This window comes from Carassius auratus, chromosome 16 (assembly GCF_003368295.1).
Source record: "Carassius auratus strain Wakin chromosome 16, ASM336829v1, whole genome shotgun sequence".
In the NCBI taxonomy this organism is placed as follows: Eukaryota; Metazoa; Chordata; class Actinopteri; order Cypriniformes; family Cyprinidae; genus Carassius; species Carassius auratus.
In genome coordinates this window covers 6,445,852-6,468,070 of record NC_039258.1, presented here as the reverse complement: position 1 = coordinate 6,468,070, position 22,219 = coordinate 6,445,852, and the positions used below count along the sequence as shown (strand labels likewise).

At 36.8% G+C, this 22,219-nt stretch overlaps 2 protein-coding genes across 2 annotated transcripts; both read left to right on the top strand.

The window, feature by feature from the left end:
* Positions 1-200: 200 nt before the first annotated feature.
* Positions 201-18,957, top strand: rspo3 (R-spondin 3). Its single transcript, XM_026283673.1, has 6 exons — positions 201-929; positions 7,077-7,271; positions 7,433-7,576; positions 9,874-10,017; positions 10,099-10,278; positions 18,075-18,957. The coding sequence occupies exons 1-6, from the start codon at positions 836-838 to the stop codon at positions 18,266-18,268; spliced, it is 951 nt and encodes a 316-aa protein (XP_026139458.1). The 5' UTR covers positions 201-835; the 3' UTR covers positions 18,269-18,957.
* Positions 18,958-19,921: 964 nt separating this feature from the next.
* mettl6 (methyltransferase 6, methylcytidine) lies at positions 19,922-21,606 on the top strand. The gene is made up of 5 exons (XM_026283672.1): positions 19,922-20,430; positions 20,509-20,643; positions 20,761-20,931; positions 21,089-21,230; positions 21,331-21,606. Exons 1-5 carry the CDS (start codon positions 20,191-20,193, stop codon positions 21,486-21,488), a joined length of 846 nt encoding a protein of 281 aa, XP_026139457.1. The 5' UTR covers positions 19,922-20,190; the 3' UTR covers positions 21,489-21,606.
* Positions 21,607-22,219: the final 613 nt, after the last annotated feature.

The following is a 22,219-nucleotide window of genomic DNA, read 5'->3' as shown; positions in this document are numbered from 1 at the left end:
GTGTTGAGTAGCCTAATATCTTGGTTGAGTTATCTGATATATAAATGTGATCTATCTATCTGTCTGTCAGTCGAATTTTTCCATTCATCGAGTTCTCGACTTTTGGAAAACGTGATGAAAAAAAAACGAGTGCTGGTGGCCCGTGGGGGGCTCGCCCTCTAAATAAACTTTGGAGTTCAGAGAGGGGAAAGAGACGGCAGAGAGCTGAAGTCATCAGTTACCAGACGAGCACTCGAGCTGAGAGCAGGCGAGAGAAAGGGAGAGATAGTGAAGTGCTCAACCGTGAAACTGTGAGCTATCGAGATTGAATTGAGAAGAGCTACGTTTCGGCGACTGTTTAGAAATATAGCGCCAAAGTTTCACTGGAAGTTCCACGAGATGCTGTGGATGACGCGAGGACCTCCTACATGTCAAGCTCAATAAATAAAGTAACCTTCACACCTGGACGTGTCGTGCGGAATCACAGTGGGGAGTACAGTCATTCAAGAAGACAATCCAACTTTATCGCCATGCCAATTTAATTTGATTCCCTCCTCCCCATCTTTAAGTTTTGCTTACAGTGCACTGGATGGAGAACTAACACTTTCATTGTTTCCATGGAATGAGTGGCTCTCTCTTTGGATATCGCACAGTGGCACATATGTGGATTGCCTCCAATATGTTACTGCCGAATCGGCCCAGGTGCATTTGGGCCATTGAAAATTCTGTTTCTCTTGCGCGTGAGCACAGCTGGGGCTTCTGCCCGGTCTAGGAATAACCTATTGAATATTGCACAGATCAAAGTGCGATAAGGGACATTGAAATTGACAGGACAAGCATCATTCCCCTGATTACTATGCAATTACAACTGATCTCCATTGTTTTGATCTTGCATTGTATGGAATACACAAACTGTCAGCATCAAGGCTCCAGGCACCGGCAACACAAACGTAAGTTCAGCGCGCTGCTGACTGATGCACACCTGCACCGTGACTTATACTGTTTATTTGTGTGCACTGATTTTTTTTTTCTTTCATTGTGTTTTTAAATACATAATGTATCATACTTTTGTAATTTTAAAAGATTTTAAGTTAATTTTTTTTTTTTAAGTTAAAGTCTCTTTTGGGATATTGTTTGATACGGGATATTGATCTTGTGACAGGACATGGTTAAGGTTTACTATGGGAATTTTTTACATTTTAATATTTTTAACATTTATTTATTGTCTGATAGTATGCGTCACTATATCTAAAACTCGCAATCTCTCACTTGGTTTAGCATATAACCATATGTAACAGAGAACCAAAGGAGTTAAGTATTTCTCAGCAGCTGGAAGATCTCACTATTGTTATTGAAATGTAGGGTATATGCTATGTTCTTATTATGACAACCATATCGCTGTTTTCCCCGTTTATATGTTGTACCAATCCTGGGTTGCCAAGTGTGCTATTGCCCTCAGAAATCTCTACTTTAAAACTAGCAGTGAGTAGAATTTTGTATATGGTGTGAGGGTTTGACTAATCTCATCAATTGTATTTAAATAGGTTATTTTATTTTTACCATCCAGTAACAGTTAAGGTGGATAACAGGTAGCCTATATATATATATATATATATATATATATATATATATATATATATATATATATATATATATATATATATATATATATATATATATATATATATATATATATATATATATAAATAACCTTTATTTTTTATTATTTTTTTTATTCATTTATTCATATACATCTGTCCCCCACAGCCTTATTTTCATTAGCAAAAATAAATAAAGTAAAACAAAAAATAAAATAAAAAAGTCTGTACCCTGAATAAGATCCATATATGAAATAAAAGCAAATTATGTTAAAACACAGTTGTACATTGTCCAAGAAACCCACTGTCTAGTTAAAAGTGTAGGCTATAGCTAACTTTTTTTTTAAATAGGCTAATAGTCTACAGTAAATAGACTCAAACTATATAAACTTAATACTTTTAAAACGACTTTTATACCGGTTTAAAATGTTTTCTTTTTTTTAAGGGGTTCGGTCTTATTGGTGATTGGACTGTTTTTGGCACAACGACCTGGCAACCCTGCAAACAGTGTAGTGTTGCTTGAGATGAGCCAGTCTCGGTGAAACTGCGCCCGTCACAAAATCGTGATTGTGTTCCTCATGGTTTTGTTTTGATGGCTTAGTTTGAAGAACATTTTACATGTGCCCCCCCCCACAGTGAGTTCAGGAAGATAAAAAAAAAACAGCTGCTTAGGCATCCTTGATGAACTTGATGGGAAATGTTCCGTTAAGTTAAAAGCCTAGAAGACGCGTGAAAAGTGTTTCTTTTTACCAGACACTTGTGTGGTTTGATTCTGAAACATAATTTATATCGGCAAGGGACACGCTGCTGGTTTTTGTGATTTAAGTTCTGTTTTAGGTTCACGTTGCAATTCTGATGTTACCTTCCATTAACGAGTAGCCTAACGTTTTACTTCAATGTATCGTGCTATCATTGTTGTAATAAGTGCGAATATGAGAGTATGAATTTGCAGACTAGCTACACCATTATGAGCTTATACATTGTGCACTGCTCGTCTCTAGCATCATTGGCCAGTCCTACGTCTTGTTTGGATCGCTCTCTAGCGGCCACTGCATTAGAAACCCTTTGTAGACCGTCTCGCGCTTGTTGACTTGTTACTTACTCGCTGAGATATCTCTGTAAATTCAGTACTACCAGAAGCACAGCGCGTTTCTTATTTTCTTCAAGTTTGCAAGTTGAGTATATCCTAGCAAAAAAAAAAAAAGGTTTCTGACGCCGAACCAGGACCATCTTTATGTTCAGCTGAGCTCCTACACTTTAAAAAGTTTTATAGTTCAGTTAAAGGTAACATGATAAGAAATTGCTAATTTCATTCAAAAGACAGTTTAAATCAAATGGATTACTGATGAAGTCAAGACTGTAACCAAATACTGAGGATTGTGGGGGCCATGTGTAATTTGGGGGTCATGTCCCCATCTGTCTATGGTGGTTATGGCCCTGGATGTGTTTATATGAATATTTTTGGTTTACACAGAGAAAAACAAAATTTGGGAAGCTGAGCTCTGAAATAAGTAATTCATGCATGACAGACTCCAGAAATGTGTTTGAGCATGATTTTTATTTTAATAAGCAATGTAATAGGGGAATATGACTTGAAAGGCATGATTAGAATGACTGTATAAACCTAGACTCAATTAGTTGGTGACAAAGCCAGTTAGATGCACCAGAATGACTTTTGGTATCAGGGAGCCACAGAAATGCCATTGTGGCTTTGTGGCACTTACTGGGATGTTTCAAAAAAAATTATATTACGGAATTAAAAATACAAAACCATTATCCATCTTTTCTGTTCAAAACTTAGATGACGCTAGAATTGTGGACTGTGGTCAGGACATTGTCCTCAGCATACTAAGTATGTGCTCTCATGTGGCATATGAGAAAAATATGTGTTTAATCAGACTTTGACAGCTAATTAGTTCAGTACACAACTGTCATTTTGAATTTAAAGAGGGGACCGTTTGAGATTATCCTTAAAGAGTAGAAATCTTTCACTATTTTCAGCATATTTTTGATCAATTCACATATTTCAAAATATTAAGAGATGATATTAATAGATACAGGTGAGCAGGGTGGTCATATCAATGCTAGTGGTGTACTTTGGCAGACACTGCAATAGTGAAGTGTGACAAACGTGATGACCGCCATCCTTTTGAAAGCACCAGCCATCTTCAGATGCTGCTAATTAAGGTACTTTGAAACGTTTGTGATGGACAGAAACTTGGGTGAATGACCTATGACTAATTTATCAGTTCACAGAGAGTGACCAAACGGTCGCCTGACCTCAGACATTTCCTGTCTTCTGTGAGTGCGCGTCTCTGTGTCTCTGCGTTGACAAGTAGAAGCCACAAGGCTTTGATTTGCATGTAAAATAGACACCTTTTAAATGCCAAAGAATTTGTAACATCTGATACTTATAACATTGGAATATCTTGTGCATATGACTGTTTTGCAAGAATGTTTTGTGAAGTGAATTTAATTGTAGTATACGCTTTTTTTGTGTGTGATGTGTCACAGAGGACAGAAAATGTGAGGTTGAGATTTAGTTTTTAAAAGGAGCTTTACAAGTCAGTGACAGTATATGGTAAGTAATTTCCTTTTGAATAACTAAACTGGCTGTGTTTTTTAGTAAACAGTTATGTTTGCTTGTGTGTGGCCTCCCCATGTTGCAAATATCGCAGGAAATTAATTGTGTCGGCCTGCTTCACCGACTCAAACCACAAGACTTTAGGCAATAAGCAAATGCATTTGTTTAATGTAGACGTCTGACATTTTATTTAATTACGTTTTAACTGTCCCGCTTTACTGTTAGTTTCTGGGAATGCTTGCTTTTGCGGTCGTCGAGTTTGAAGCGTGGCGAAGTGATTTCGAATGTTCGGATTTCAGGAGTGCTTGTGCGGTTGTTATGCAAGTCGACCCGAGGGCTGTGGCAGTGCAAGGGCAGGCAGAATTCCTCCGTGTAAAGGGTTCTGTGAATTAGAGAGCTTTGGCAGGAACACATGTGGGCAAATGGACAGCAGTTGTAAAGATTGCTTAGATATGTCAAACAGAATATCCTTGATCTATGGCAATCTGGCGGCCAAGAGTGAACTCTGGGAATCAGGGGAAGGAGACTGAAAAAAACAACAACAATGCCCTAGACCAAGTTCAGTAGTATGGCATGTAAGAGCAGGTTGTCTGTCTCTCCGTCCATCGGTTTGTCTGTCTCTGTGTCCATCTATCTATATATCTGTCTGTCCATCCATTTGTTTGTCTGTCTCTTTGTCTACATACAGTATCTATCTGTCTGTCTGTCTGTCTGTCTGTCTGTCTTATAATCAGCAAGGAAACAAAAAGTGATAGGAAAAACATTTTGCAAAAGGTAAAAAATACATTTAAAACAAATATTGTTTATTTAAATTATGAAAACTGTTACCACAAAAAAAAAGTGTAACCATAAATACTGATATTCAGAATATTACCGGTTTAATTCTATTTTTATCATCTAAATGCAGTCCTGGTGAATATATGAGACTTACCGACCACGAACATTGAAATGGTATTGTGTGTGTATATACTGTATCTATATATATTGAACATTGTTGTCTATTGCATTTCTGCCTTGTATTGGCTCATAGTGGGTTAAAAATTGCAAAAAGCTGCTTTGTAAGTCATTTTTTGTGCTTTTTAAACTGCTTCCTTATTGTTCAGGCTTGCTGATGGTTAGAAGTCCTCAATATGTTCCATCCTTTCAAGCCATATCATTTCAAATTGCATAAAAGTGAAAGTTTAAGCTTTATTTAACCCCTTTGAAATTGAGCTAGACAACTCTTTATTTTACCCTGCCTCACCCCAGATGCTCTGAGACCGGGTCAGTCCCTTCTAAAATGCAGAGCCTTTAACCATCTGAATGTGACCTTTGAGAGACACCTGGAAGCCATTGACTTCAATCAAAGATGTTCCTTGAAGCAGCTGAGGAGCACCTTCCATTTTTTTTACCCTGCCGTATTTAGTGAGGTACTGCACTGTAGTTTACAGTGTGATGCAATTAGATCAGTGAACGTCTGTTCTTCTCACAGTAACTGTGAACTCAATCACTTTTGACTTCTTCAGTTCCCGAGCCAAAACAATGAGGCCTTAGTGCATAGATATTATTCACAATCCCTTGAGCAAAAAACTGAAGTAAATATTCTCTCAAATCCCTTTGAATACAGTCAGGCCTATTTCTCAAAAATATCAAATCTTCTGTCGGAACTTTGTGAGGGCGTATAACAGGTCAGCGATCAGATCTATAATTTAAAAGTAAATCTTGTCTTAAGGGATCACTATTGAGAAACCTCTTTATCATGCATTTGTGGTGGGCAGTTTCACTGTGTATTCGCAGCTGGAGGTCTCCAGTGGAGACGAGTTGATTCTGTCAACTTTTTTTGTCAGAGTGAGTCCGCTCTGTTTGCGCGCTTATGAACACAATGGCTACTGTGCTGCCATTCGCGTGCAAACCCCGGTATGCAACATGTCTCTGTTGATTAGTTTCTCTGGCGGGAGAATCCACAGATGACTGTGCTTCCTGTCTTGTTTATTATTAAACTACATTATGGTCACTGTTGTAGCCTTAAATGATGGCTCTGTTCTTTTCTTGAAGAACCTGGAACCATTTAGTTGTACCCACCAATCCTGTCCTGTATGCTCTTATAAATGTTGAGAATGTCCAAATAAATGCAGAATATGTTTTTTGTAACTAGCTGAAACTTTTTAATGATTACATTTTTGCTTGTGTCTCTACTCATCCATGATAGAATTTTCAGCAGCCGTTACTCCAGTCTTCAGTGTCACATGATCCTTCAGATATCATTCTAAAATACAGATTTGTCACTCAAGAATTTTGGTATACTTGTAATTATAACCAAAGATTAAAAAAAAAAAAATACAGTTGTACTGATCCCAAAATTATATATATAAGATATATATAGGATAGGATTGGTAACTATATACATGTATATATAGTCAGGTTGTAACTACCCAGAACTGCAAGTTTTCCAAGTTATAAATAATATTGTAGCTTTGTATATGTATAACTATTGCAATGAAAAAGAGACTTACACCAGTGGTTTCACACTCCAGACAATACATAAATAAGGTTAATATGCACCCTCTTTTTAATGTCCTGGGAAAATCCTGGCCTAAAATGTCTGGATTGTGGCTGTTTTCCAGTTGTTTTCATGCTTCCTGAAGTTAACAAATGAAAAGTAGTTTGCACAATAGTGTGCAAGCATTGTGCATTCTACAGAGAACAGTCCAAGCAATGCAAATTACACTTAGATATAATGTATAAGGACTGTATGGAGCATCAAAATTCAAAAAATTTAGGCAATCTAGAAATCCCAAACAGGATATGCACAGAAAAAAAGAGAATATATGGTCACCCTAACATAAATAATACATACAGATCTGTACATTTGCATAAATCTTTTGTTGAGCACACGTTGATTGATCATAAAAAAAAAATTGATGTTTCTACCACAGAGGTTACAGGGGTGAGCTCCCAGGGATGCCAGGGAGGCTGTCAGACCTGCTCGGTTTACAATGGCTGTCTGACCTGCAAGCCCAAGCTTTTTATTCACCTGGAGAGGGACGGGATGAGGCAGTTCGGAGTGTGCCTGGCCTCCTGCCCTAATGGTTTCTACGGCACCCGTTCCCCTGACCGGAATGACTGCATAAGTAAGGCACATGTTTTGTCTCAGCTTCTCCTTGAAATATTTACACTACCGACGTCTTTATGTCTTAGGTACAGTAATAAAGCTACGGGCATTGTGTGTATACTATAGCATTCCCTTCTGAGCTCAGGCAATGTGGTAATGTGTGCGTATCCTGTCTTGCAGAGTGTGGGTCAGAGTGCGACTCATGCTTTAACAGGAACTTCTGCCTGCGCTGCAGAGCAGGCTCCTACTTGCACAAGGGCAAGTGCACGGAGAGCTGTCCAGATGGGCTGGTGCCCAGCGATACCATGAAAGAGTGTGTGCCTGGTGAGTGCCCAGTTCACAGTTACAGATATGATGGACTAGTTTTTAGCATCCTTTCCTCCAGTGCTGGGGAAGCTACTTTGAAACTGTAGCTGGCCAAACTGTAAGAAGCTAAACTTAATTTCAAGTAGCAAAACTACAGCCAAGCTACTGTTTTGCAAAGTTAGCTACAATACAAGCTACAGACAAAAAGCAGTTAAATACAAGTTACTGATTAAAAGGTGTGATATATTATAAAATATCTCAGTGATATAATTTAGCATTTAATTAGAGCTGTAGTTTTATGGCACAAAAACTATTAGGGGTTTTGGTTGAATTAAATTAATTATGGTGACAGAATCAAACTTGAACATATAAATGCATAGTAAATCTACTAGAAACCTTCATTTACACAATTTAGGTGACAATTTAGTACATTGTACTGAGATATGAATCTGTAAATCATTTTCAATTGTCATCATTTTCATCAATTTATTAAATCCGAATTAAACTATTCATTAGAATGAATTAAAATGCCTGTCAAAATGTATATATGAAAGAGATAATCAACTGAATGAACCAGTTCACTAGAACGAAGACCATTTGAATCAGAGAAGGGTCATCTGAATAAAATGATTCATTAATATGAATCAGACTTTCAGAATCTACATATGAGAGAGAGGACAGTCCTGATGAGCCAATTCACTAGAATTAATCCAAAGCTACATATTAAAGAGTTGACCATGCAAATGAACCGATTCTTTAAAATGAATAAGACTTTCAAAAGCTACATATTAGAAAGAGGATCAACTAAATTAACCAGTTGACTGGAATTAATCAAATTATTAAAAGCTACACGTTGGAGAGGGTGCCATCTGAAAGAACCAATTCATTAAAACGAGCCAGACTTCCCGAAAGGTACATATTAAAGAGAGGACAATCATAATTAACTGAATCATTTCTGTGGTTCTCAAACCTGTCCTGGAGTACCCCCAGCCCTGCACATTTTGTATGACCCCCTCATTTATCACACCTGATTCAACTCATCAGTAGAGACTGCAAGACCTCAAGTATGTGTGTCCCACTGGGGGTACTTCATGGAGAGTTTGAAACCCCTGTATTAAACAGAGGGCTGTCTAAAATAACTGATTCACTAGAAAGAATCAGACTTTTAGAAGCTACATATCAGATAATTGATTATGATTGTATGACTGAAGTGCTGAAGCAATTAACTAATCAGTAACCAGAGCAACTAACAAGGGTGTGGTTCAATGAGTGTCCATCACAACAAACAAGGGAGCAGAGCAGCAGGGAAACAGGATAGAAACAAGGCAACAATAGGGACACAAAACTACAAACTATAAGTCTTTGAACACAGACACAGGAAACACAGACAGGGATTGTGACACTAATACTCAATGGAAAAAGTAGTTTGTTAAAAGCTGCAATAGCTGAACACTCTCAGAAAAAAAGCTTTCTTCTTTCAGACGAATCCAGTCGGAGTGATATAAAAAATTGTCTTTGATCTTTCAAGCTGTTTCATGGCACTCAACGGGTGTTGCATTGCTTCAGTCCAAAAGACGTGAAATAAAAAGCGCCCTTCGAATCGAAAACTGCTTGTAAACTATGAGGTTGGCATTGTGAGTCTCGTGAAAACCAATGTTTGTTTACAGGGTCAAAGGAAGCAAAGTTTCCTTACTTTAGCAAAGGAAAATCAGTCTCCTCTTTGCTTATTTCGAAATCCTCCAACATTCTTCTTTACAAATCCTTGTTTTGTATTTCTAATAAGTGACCGTTGTTTTGTTTTGATCTCTCTGCTGCGTTTCCGCGTGCGTCACTTCTGAGTGGCGTATGCGTCACTTCCCTGGAACCACTTAGTTTACTACAGTGAGAACATGCCAGATTAAAGTGATTATTACGTTTTGAATATGGTTATTTTTCTTACAAAAACGCATCAATTCACTACAGGAGGCCTTTGTTCAACCCCGGAGCCTTGTGAGACACTTTTTTTGTTATGGAAGGGCACTTTTTTTTTCACAACTTTTGGACTGAAGCAATGCAACACCCCCATTGAGTGCCATGAAGTAGCTTGAAAGATCAAAGACAATTTTTTAATATAACTCTGACTGGATTCATCTGAAAGAAGAAAGTCATATACAACTAGGATGCCTCGGGGGTGAGTAAAATGCAGACCAATTTTAATTTTTGGGTCAAGTAACCCTTTAAGAATAACCCTTTAAAAAGTTAGTAGCATGGTTACTTTTTGTTATTTATTCCCCATCTAATGCAACTAACAGTATGTGTGTGTGTTGGTTATACAGCATGTCCTGCAGACTGCGACTCCTGTCAGAACGGTGACGTGTGTACAAGGTGTGGGCCGGGACACTTCTTACTGCATGGACAATGTCATCACGTCTGCCCAGACGAGTTTGAGCCCAATGACTCAATGGAGTGCATCCCGACAGGTTAGAATCTGACATAACACCTGCTGTCAAGACACAGTGCTATATGTGCGTGGCTTCACTAACTTGTTAACTGTGTTTTAGTGCACTGTGAAGTGGGCGAGTGGAGTGAATGGGGACCCTGCTCACGCTCAGGTAAAACCTGCGGCTTCAGATGGGGCGAAGAAACAAGGACCAGGCAGGTCCTACAGAATCCCTCTCCAATGGGGACCCCGTGCCCAGCTACTTCTGAAAAGAGGGAATGCCTTGTCAAAAGAAGAAGATGTAAGTCACTAATATAATTATTGATAAATAGACCCAGTCATCACAGAAAATTGTAAGCCTGATCACAGGAGTAAAAAGCTGCCTAATTTGAGGTACTATGAGGTTGAGGATGAGGTTTGCACCAAAAGCTTAAAACCCTATATGAGCAATAATAATAGTAATGCTTGATTTAGTGAATGGAATTACTAGTGGGCTGCTGTACAGTTTCCACTTTTATAGTACAAAAAACATTTTCTCTTTTTATTATCGTATAAATGCTTGTTTTGTATCGTCAGGATTATAATTATAAATATAAGAGCCAGAAATATTTCCCAACTAATGCAAAACAAATACATGGAGCAGATTCAAGGATCTGTCCAGTTGTAAGCTTAACCATATTTGGTTTGTTTTGAATGTTTATTTGTATAGTGGTATTTGTGGGACATTGCTGCTTTATGACAGACAGCAGGCCAACTCGACGCTCCATTGCTCTCCACCTCATAAACACTCAGGGCCTCAGCGCAGAGAGAGGGAACAGAGGAAAATATAAGGGGGTGGAGATCTGCATGTGAACTTTTCAGACTCCAAAGAACAATGACATAGATTGATCTCACACACAAGTTCAAAAAAAAACTTTGCAAATGTCTCTCTGTTCCAATAAATCTTTAAAGAATCATAGGCACATTTATGATGCAGATATATTTCAAGAGGATAGCAATGCATATATACATGAAGTGTCCAACATACCACATTAATTAAGTGCATTATCAATTTATTTTTTTCTGAATTTCCAGCGTGAAACACTCATTGGGTTGTTTTAGTGTATTTAATAAAGTAGAATTTAGCATAATTAGCATAAAATAGAATTCAAAATTGTAAAAAATAAAAAATAAAAATTGTAATAATTTAATAAAAATTACACATTACACATATTACATTACACAAAATTACACATATATTTATGCTCATTAAATTATGAGGCCCCTCCAAATTCTATAGCATTGCATATTTAGTTTGCAGAGAAGGAATCCCATAATGCACTGTAAAACAATCTATGATAAAAGATGGTGCACTAAACACAAAACCACATAGACAGACGGACGGACAGACAGACAGATAGATGGACATGTATTCTCTTATTCCCCAACTCATTGCTTGTGCCCAGAAAAACGTTTTGTTCCATGTTAAGACAAAGTGAGGAGTGTTGTATTGATCCGCTGGGGGCCACGAGTGAGGGGTGTATTTTATACACTTCAGGCTCGGTTATCGACCTCGCCCCTGCTTGTGATTACCCAGCTGCCCCAACTCCTGGAACATCAACTGCACACTAATTATCTGCTGGGGTTCTGTCCTGTCCGTGTTTATGTTCCACATACACCAGCAGGGTCAGTGGTCTGACTCCCGCCAACACAAAGTAATCCCAAGCCGCCCACTGACACTGATACATCCTCCTTGTCCACCCCCCGCTCCTGATACACACACACACACACACACACAACTGTTTTACTTGTTGTTACCCCAGCCAAATCCCTCTCCATTCTTCTCCCGTTACTTGTCATTTGTTTTTCTTTCGTGTTCTCCCGCTGACTAATCCTGACCTTTTTCTTACACGGCTTGTCCAAAAGCAGCCCTGTGTCTTGCCCCTGTCCTTTCACTTTCAGGCTTCATGACTCTAAATGCAACTCCTTGTGTCAACAAGTGATCTTTTTTCTTCCATTTTTTTGTTGATGGATTAAACTGAATGACAGCAAATGTTACAATGTAATGTAATGTTGCAAAAATGTTCCTTTGATGTTTTTTTTTTTTAAAAACAACAATTTTTTTTAATTTTATTTATCGTTTCCACAAAAACATTAAGCAGCACACCTGTCTTCTTAAAATAATAATAATAATATATCAATCAATCAATAATAAAAAAAACATAATAATAATAATAATAATAATAACAGTAATAAAATAAATAAAAATTAATTTAAAATATATAAGTAAATAATTGTTGCTTGTACACCAAATCAGCATATTACAGTAATTTTTAAAATAGAAAAAAATATTTTAAATTGTAACACATTTTGACAATATTACTGTTTTATACTGTATTTTTGATCAAATAAATACCACATTGTTGAGACTTAAAAAAAAAAAATTAAAGAATTTTACTGACACCAAACTTTTGAATGATAGCATACATATACTGTGTATGCCTGTGTGTACATGTTTTACCTATACAGTATGTGACCCTGGACCACAAAACCAGACATAAGGGTAAATTTTTCAAAATTAAGATTTATGCATCACATGAAAGCTGAATACATAAGCTTTACATTGTTAGGATGTGATGATTTTTGGCCGATATACAACTATTTGAAAAACTGGAATCCGAGGGTGCAAAAAATCTAAATACTGAGAAAAAAGTTCTAAGCAATGCATTTTACTAATCAAAAATTACATTTTGATATATTTACAGTAGGAAATTTACAAAATAGCTTCATGGAACATTACTGAAAATTATTTTTCAATAATTCAGTTCAATAATTTTGACCCATACAATGTATTTTTGGCTATTGCTACAAATATACTATATATATATATATATATATATATATATATATATATATATATATATATATATATATATATATAGCTATATATATATATATATATATATATATACACTATATACTATATATATATTGCTACAGATGATGCTAACCCTGAATCAACAAACAGAACTAACAAATATTGCTACAAGTGTGACTGCATCATATAATAATTGTTAATTAATAATATTAATAATGTTCATCGTCTGGCTGACTACGTCTTGTATTCATTTTTCTAAAAATCCTGTCAAACGTGCACAAACTGACAGTCACCACATATAAGCTACTACTAAATATTTTAGAAACATAATTTTCTGTAAAGTTGCTTTGTAACGATTTGTATTGTAAAAAGCGCTATACAGATAAACTTGAATACCCCAGCGACTTAAGACTGGTTTTGTGGTCCAGGGTCACATATAGTAGATTAACAAATATGGCATCCCAGCATCAGTTGTGTGTGTGTGTGTGTGTGTGTGTAGCTCAATTGTTCACTGAACTCTTAGCCTCTGTATGCAGCTCTGCCCTGCTCAGCAGCACCAACCTCCCTAAGGGAGTGCAGCTATACTGGGCCTTCAAAGCCCGGGCATTCCTCCTGTGGGACAGGCCAGAGCCCTTAATCCCAGCCTGGCTCCTGCCAAAAGCCCCCCGGACGACAGCATGCCTGCAAGGGAGGATGTGACCCCCTCCACCCTTCCCTACCCCACACCCAGGGCTCATTAATTAAATTGTGCCCCACTGCACCACATCATATCCCCTTTCAACAATCCCCACCTCAGAGTCCTTAACAGCAGCAGACTGGGACGATTTGGGTTGTCAGGGTTGATTTTAGAGGGTTTCACCTTTTAGTGACTGTGCAGCAGTTACACCCCCCCCCCCTACTCTTCAATCTGTCCTGACACAATCTTCACCCTCTCATCTCCCTCCTTTTCTCCCCTCTCAATCACTCTTTCAAGAATAATGTATAATCAGAGCCAGATGACTCCCCATTTCATCTATGTTGAAATAGACACAACTATGAGACAAAATTTGTTCCAAACCATTTCAGGCTTGCAACACATGTTAGAGGAGGATAGAACTGCAATCCATTGATAATGAATAGATCCATTATTGTGTGGCTACTTTTAGCTGTAGATAGAACACCTGTAAACTTGTGCATGGATTTGACATTTTTTATCGTCACAGAGCAAAACTATTTATTTTAAAATGTTATACTCATAATTGCACTTTATTCTATCACTCAAATGTTAAAGGTTAGTAAGATTTTCTTAAATAAATTACTACTTTTATTCAGCAGGGTGTATTAAGGCTAAATAAGATTATTTTTCTTGCCCCATTGGCAGACATTTTTGCTTGTTTTAAGTAAAAGCTAACAATTTTATTTTTTTATTTTTTTAGAAAAAAGACAATATCTATTAAAAAAAGTAATTTTACTTGTAAAAAAAAAGCATCTTGATTTGAGAATGTTTAGCTGTTCAAAAATAAGACAAAAATACTAAAAGTGGCAAAAACTATAGAGTGTTTAAACAACATGAATACTAATTAAATTAAACAAGCACATACAATTTTAATCTTTCAATTGAACAAAAGTGACAGTAATGAAATGTATAATTACAAAATATTTCAATTATAACTATTTCTATTCATCAAAAAAGTTCCCTCAAAAATGTCAAGTACCACCACTATTTCCAACCTTGATAATAATAAGAAATGTTTCACGAACACCAAGTCAGCATATTAAAATGATTTCTGAGGAATCATGTGACACTGAGGACTGGATTAATTCAGCTTTGCCATCACAGAAATAAATAAAAAATATATTATATTGAAATATAGACCAGTTATTTTAATTAAATTTATTTCAATAATGTTTCACAGTAGTACTATTTTAATTGTTTTTTTGATCAAATAAATACAGCCTTGGTGAACATAAACATTGAGAATCTTTCTGACCCCAGACTTCTGAACAGTATTGTGCATATCTCACAATTATGAGTTTATATCTTACAATGTGACTTTTGATTTTAAATTATTAAATTATTTTACATATAGTTTTACCCTGAGGCAGAAACAGCCTTCCATAACTAAAACGATATGTCACCGAAAGATCACAAAAGAAAATTGTTTCTCCTGGATAGCAATAAGATTAAATGGAGAACAAATGGAGACTTTCCATTTTTTCAGTTGCCCCTTAAAAAAATAAAAGAAAGAACAATGTCTCAAACACTGCTCAATGTGCTCAAAAGTCTAAGCTTTTTATCACATTATTCCTGCAAAACCAAATTATCTGAGCAATGCTACCCATAATAACTTTACACTGTTTATACTGTATGACATTAATTGTCACATTCGATTCAAAATCTCCAATGGGTCTTGTGCCTGCGCTTTGAAAGAGCCATGACGTTTTCCTCAAGGACTGAATCTGCTTCAGCATTGGTGAGCAGATGCTCAAGAACATGTTCCATCCCTGAAGAAATCGCTTGTATCCAAATCATCGCATGACAGTTTACTGAAAAACTTGACAGCCTTCCAGCTCTGAGAGAGTGGCAGTAAACATATCCAAAATAATCACCGCAGAGCTCTGGTCATGTCATGCCTTGGTTTATGGGAAAGGCAGAGGATTACGCCTAATCCATTGATCTCCAAATCATTACGACAAAGACAACAGTGTACGCAGAGGGAACTTCCTGTGTTTAAAGAGACGGGACGGCGAGAGGGGAGATGATGACAGTGAGTGAAATGTGTGTGTGTGTGTGCTTCGCTCGGTCAGACACCGTACATGAGTTCATGATGCACCATACAATCAAAACAGATTGGAGCCAGCGGAAGGTTAGTTCCTACTCCAGTTTCAGTGGCAAAATAAGAGTCGTGCATCCTCAGGGGCGAGTTTATTTCAAGAGTCGGGACTGCAATGGCCCCCAATCGCCCTGGCTGGATCCCAGGAATGTGTGGGTCAGTGTGAGTTGCAGTGGGCAGGGAGTCCGGCTGATAAATAGAGCCCCGCTTCGGGAGGGGGAAGCGGGGGAGAGGTGCTTGTCCACCTCAGCGCTTTTCCGATCCTGATCCGTGCCCCACCGATAAGCCTCTGACAATAATGGAAATTGGCTAGCTGTGAGCATTGAGCAACAGCGAGATAAAGTCATATTAACAGAATTTTTATTTTAAGTCTTTCTATTTTCGATGAGCTTATCGGTTATTCTGGTGTCAAACGTTCAACTGAGCGGCTTCACCTTGGTTGTTCATCTTGACAGTTGTATTCCAAAGAGACGTACGCTAATCTCAGGAATCGTGTTCCTGGAAGAACCCGGACCGGTTGCTCAACAGCGCAGAGCTGATAAAATTGATGGGTCGCCCCCACCTTTTTGCATATCCACTGTCTTATTCACACAGACATGAAAATGCTGTCATAATTCACTCACTCTCATGTTGTTCTGAAACCATACGCTGTTATTGTTTGGCGAATATTTGAAGAATCTTTCTGTATAATGACACTTAAAGTGACCAACTTGGGGGAAGGGCCAAAAATGCTTCTTTCTAAAATAATAAAGACTAGTTAGTTAACACCAAGAATGGTAACTAATGATAACTACTAGTGTCCACACCAACACACAATAACATTCTGTTTTATTATAAGCGCACACTGCTTGAGCCCTTTTAAGCAGGATGCATTCTGATTGGCTGTCAATGTTTTTATCGCTCATCAGCTGGAAACAAAATAGTTCTGAAAGTGATTCGAACCATATAGTTTCTCAAGTTTTTATCTTGTGTGAATGTGAAATTTTGATTCATTGTCATCCATCATATGACTTCAGAAACAATATTATTATTTTAATATTATTAATATATACTATTATAGTATATGGAAATATTTTTAATTCACTTTTATCGTTGTTTTCATAAAAAAAATTAATAATTTATTATGTGCTTTTATCATTTTATATATATATATATATATAAAATGATAAAAGCACATAATAAATTATTAATTTTTATAATTATTTTATATAATTTTTTTATATAATTTTATAATTATATAATTATTTTTTTATATAGGCCATATATTTTTTGTTTCTGTAATACTTTACTTTTTATTGTTTTAGATTTAAAGGTCACTGAAAAAAACATGACACAAATTAAGACAAATGTCATTTGTAGGCGAACCGCCTCTTTAAAACTTGACAGTGTAAAAGAAAGAATGAAATGGAAAAAGATGCTGCACAAGACTGTCATCTTGTGGTAGACCAGACACAACCAATCACACAATGCACCAGATGGCTCTGCTGTTGCACAACTGTATAAATTGGTCTTCAACCTGGATTCCATCAAACTCTTAATAATCTATGAAAAACACTTTTAAATATAAGTGATGATTGCAGAAGGGATGTCTCCCAAGCAAAACTGCTGAAAATTAAGAACAATGGTCATCTTAGGTTGAATGAGTAGTGCCATCTGGAGCTGGGGAGAGATGAGGGATGATGGGAAATCTGATTAAAGACTGATTAATAGAATGACAGAATAATTCAACATGCCTGCATTGCTAATAAATCAGCCCAGATGCACGCCAAACTCTGTCTGGTCAGCGCGATATTCATATTGTGTGTGTGTATACTTCTTCCTGTTACAATACTTTCTCTTTTTCCCAGATTAATATGCAAAAACACTGAAAGCAATTTTCCTAAAAACTGTAAACATTGTGGTGCTTGAAAAACATTACTCATAAACATCCCAAACCAAAATGTAAGCATTAAAATCTGAATTGTTTGTTCTGTAGATATGAATGATAAGTCTTATGTTCAGCAAGGCTGCATTTATTTGCTAGAAAATACAGTATAATCAGTAATATTTCGAAATATTACAATTTAAAGAACTAATTTTCTATTTGAATATATGTTGTTATGTATTTGTAATTTATTTTCCTTTTTCTTGAAACATAATTTGTTCTTGTGATATGGCAATTTATTTTTATTTTTTCTTTGATGAATAGATCATTTAGAAGAATGATAAATCTTTTGTTAAAATATAAATCAATTTAATACAACCTTGCTGAATAAAAGTATTAATTTCTTTCAAAAACTAATATACTTAGAATTTTATTTTTATTTTATTTTTATTTAATTACTTCTCTAAGTGAACAGATTTTTACCTGGTGAAAAAAAAAACACTTTATATTTGCCTCAATAATTGTTGCACAATGCCTCATGCTGTCACCATTTGTCCTCTCAGGTAAGCCAAAAGGTCAGCGGCGGGGAGAGAAGAAGAAACGCTTCAACCTGCAGGAGAAAGAGAACACTGAGTCCCGTCGAGAGAGGAAGAGAGAACGAGAGAAGGAGACGGTCGACCGAGAGGATTCAGAAAGCCGGAACAAAACAGAGCACCGTCCCCGGAGGGACCAGAGCAGAGACGCTGGAACAGTATAGAGAGATGCTGCTCCTCACTGCTCCTCTGCCTTTCTTTCCCCTATCAGTCCATGTCACCCCCTCACCCTCTTAACCCCTCGCCGTGGGGGTGTTGCTGCTACCTGTATAATTTAAACGTATACTGTATATGCATATGAGAGAGGGGGCGCTCGTCATCCACACCATTGCAGACGTTGAGGACGCCACGTAAACTTCAGAGGGCACCCTTCAGCCCCCTTTGCGGCCTGTCAGGTGCTGGATTGAGGCTGAACTGTGTAATGTGGGGATGTTTCCGTGGAATGTTTTATGTTTTTTTTTTTTTTTTTTCTAAAGGGGGTCCAGGTACAGCGCTGTATCATGGTTTGAATGTAGGTTTTTGAGACATTAAAGTAGACTTGTATAACATCTGTTTTTTTTTTTTTTGGGGGGGGGGGGGCTGAGTAAATTAAAAATGAGCATGCTTACTGCCACCGAGGACATTTCCTTCCGCCAGGGGCTGAGAGACTGCATGTTGATTGGTGTAAATGGCTTTCTTCATTCTGGGTGAGCAACAACACTCTCGCTGCAACGTTTTAGTAACTTTTGTTCAGTTTTCTCTGAACAAGTGTTGATTTGCCTGTCTGTATAAACAGGATCCGAGCTTTCCATTGAGGCCAGCTGACCAGAAATCAAAAGCACCTGTATGTCAAATAAACAGTACTGAGTTTGTATTCGTTTGTAATTTATTGCCTCAACCAGCATAAATATACAACAAACACAACAGTAGCCTTAAATGTTTGGTGATACATATAATCAAGATACGAATCTGTCTTATTTTGCATGATTTGTCATTGATCCATATTTAAAGACAGTAACACCTGCACTTCAGTTTCTCTGTGAATAATAGAATTAATACACAATTAAAAAGATAGTTTGGAATAAAGTTTTTATTTTACTTATTCAAAGTCTCATATTGATGAAAATACAGTAATTATTGTAACAGCTATTATTGTAAAACGTTAATACAATTTAAAATAACTTTTTATATTATTCAAATAATTGGTGAAGGATGTGATTGAAGAGTACTGACTGCTGAAAATCAAGCTTTGCCATCAATAAATTACATTCTAAAGCATATTCACATAGAAAACAGTTATTTGATATAATAATACTTCACCAATATTTACCTTATTATCTCTGTCAGTTAAATGCAGCCTTGGTGAACATACAAGGCTTCTTTTAAAAACATAAGCAAATCTTATTCCATATAATATAGTGTATACATGAATACCAAAATTATGATTCATGTTTATACAGCATTTTTTGCAGAATTACCTTAACAATAGGCCATTAAGAATACAATTAAAGGATAAATTAGTTTTGTGGGAGCTTCAGTTGTATAAACAGCCTACATAAATTCACAAAAGAAACAAATGCAATAATAGGAGAAATTGGCTGTTTTTAACCATCCTGTGTTATGAATGCCTGTTCTGATGTAAAAATTTCCCTATCTTATTGTTTTGTTTAGAAGATTAAAATAATGTTATCATTATATGTTTGAAATGTGACCACAAGAAGCTAACACATTTTGAAATGTCTCCACACGCAAGAATCTGCCCGTTTGTACCTGCTGTGCGCGTCTCATCCAGTCCAGTAGGTGGCAGTGACTGATATTTTCTTCCTTTATCACCGCAATAGCGCTTGCGCGAGTGAGACAGATGCCGATTGCCGAGTTGAACGACAACATGCTGCGTTTTAGAACAATGACTTTCTTATTAAACATGTGAAGATTTTACTTTTAATAATTTACCTTGCTTAATATACTGGTATATTAAGTACATGCGGGTAGCCGAAACCGCTGTTGTTTGTGCTTTTGTCATTTTATTAAACACAAAGTGCTCTGTCTTTTACTATCGTATAAGTTGTTTTAGCTTTAATCGTAGAGGTCGGGAGCTCAGACAGTCATGTCAGTGACAGGTGAGTCTCTCCATCAGTCCAGTGCTCTGAGTGAAAGGACCCTGACACCAGAAGAGCTGGACAAACTCAGGAATGACCGCGTCTTAGTGTCCGACTTTAAACAGCAGAAACTCGAAATGGACGCTCAGAAAAACTGGGACTTGTTTTATAAAAGAAACACGACGAACTTTTTCAAAGACAGGCACTGGACTACCAGAGAGTTTGAAGAACTGAAAAACTGCAGAGAGGTCAGAGAGATATGCATGCATTTGCTGTAACATGTTTGAGTTTGTGTAGATGATTGTAACTTACATCTATTCTCTCAGTCTCAGGGCCAGAAGCTGGTGTTATTAGAGGCTGGCTGTGGGGTTGGAAACTGTATTTTCCCTCTTCTGGAAGAGGATCTCGGTATCTTCATTTATGCTTGTGACTTTTCTCCACGAGCTGTTGAGTTTGTGAAGGTAAAAGTAACCAAGTTATGTTTTTTTTCACTCACATCTGTTCAACCTTTTTCAGTTTTATAATGTTGCATATATAAGCTAATTGTTTACATGCATGATTATTCTTTATGATTGCAGCAAAATGCCTTGTATAGCACCGAGCGATGCCTTGCGTTTCAGTGTGACCTCACTAAAGATGATCTCCAGGCCACCATACAAGTGGAGACAGTGGATGTAGCCACACTGATATTTGTTCTGTCTGCAATTCATCCTGACAAGATGCTGAAAGCCCTGGAACAGATTTATAAGGTACTGCTGATCACATGTTGTAAGACTGAAACTATCACAGTGCATAAACATTTTTTTAAACACATGTAAACTTAAAACTGAAAGTGATTTTTCATGTTTTTGCATAATATATATTCTTAATATTATGAAGTAATTTATTTTTTAATCAAACTGACAGGTATTAAGACCAGGAGGTATTGTCCTCTTCAGAGACTATGGTCTTTATGATCATGCCATGTTGAGGTTTAAGTCTGGCAATAAGCTGGGCGAGAACTTCTATGTAAGACAGGATGGGACTCGTTCCTTTTTCTTCTCTAGAGGTCAGTATAGCATTAATTTGTTCTAAATCATTTGTTTTACCGAATTGAAGTTAGTGTTTTGTTTCTAATGTTTGTTTTCCATCTGTTTTTTTTCTCATAGAGTACTTGGCTGGTTTGTTCCAACAGGCAGGATTTGAGACTCTAGTGAACGAGTATGTGTTGAGAGAAACTGTGAATAAAAAAGAAGGTCTGTGTGTTCCCCGAGTGTTCCTGCAGAGTAAATTTCTCAAACCTGTCCCATCATCATCACCAACATAAATGTATTTTTGTGTCAAGTGTCATTCATTCATTTATTGTATTTCAGATAAATACAATTTCCAATTACATGTTGTTTTTGTACTTTCTCATACTGAAATAAAATCTGTATATTTTTCAATTGTTTGGTGGATTTCTTTATTTCAGGTTTGAGAATAACGTTGTGTGCTGGACACTTTCTAATGTTTATTGTAGGGTGCAGAGTTGTATGTAATTATACCCATAGATATGTATGTAAGTAGAATGTATTTTTTATATTTATATATACATATTTGATCATACATATGATCCGATCATTGTTGTTCTAGTCAAGTGGTTAGGAATTAATCGTTTTCCACTTCCCAATGAACCCAGCGTTAGACGAACATTGGATGCAGTTTGTTTTTTCCGGGGCAGCAATGGAGTGTAGCAAGTGCGTTTGTGTGTTCTCTCGTCTCAGTGACAGATGTTTTATAAACAAGGCCTAAGTCGACGCTGGATTTGCACATCGTTTGCTATTAAAACATGGAGTGGTCCCAGTGATAAAAGACCACATTCACGTAAGTACAACTGCATCCGATTTCTGTCTTTTGTTGGAAATAAGCACATAAGTGATTACGTTATGTTAATGGAAACAAAACGAAACGTCAGTATTATAGCTCCGCCCACTGCACGCCTCCAGGAGCTCGGCTTTTTCCGGGGAGATTCGGAAAGCTGTATTTTTCTTTTATGTATATATGATAAAACTAAAGGCT

Bases quoted from the DNA above. Each gene is read 5' to 3' on its own strand.
- rspo3 (XM_026283673.1), top strand. From the start codon at position 836: ATGCAATTACAACTGATCTCCATTGTTTTGATCTTGCATTGTATGGAA. The intron at 7,272-7,432 runs GTAAGGCACATG...CCTGTCTTGCAG, and splicing joins TGACCGGAATGACTGCATAA to AGTGTGGGTCAGAGTGCGAC. The intron at 7,577-9,873 runs GTGAGTGCCCAG...TTGGTTATACAG, and splicing joins CATGAAAGAGTGTGTGCCTG to CATGTCCTGCAGACTGCGAC.
- mettl6 (XM_026283672.1), top strand. From the start codon at position 20,191: ATGTCAGTGACAGGTGAGTCTCTCCATCAGTCCAGTGCTCTGAGTGAA. The intron at 20,431-20,508 runs GTCAGAGAGATA...CTATTCTCTCAG, and splicing joins AACTGAAAAACTGCAGAGAG to TCTCAGGGCCAGAAGCTGGT. The intron at 21,231-21,330 runs GTCAGTATAGCA...TTTTTCTCATAG, and splicing joins TTCCTTTTTCTTCTCTAGAG to AGTACTTGGCTGGTTTGTTC.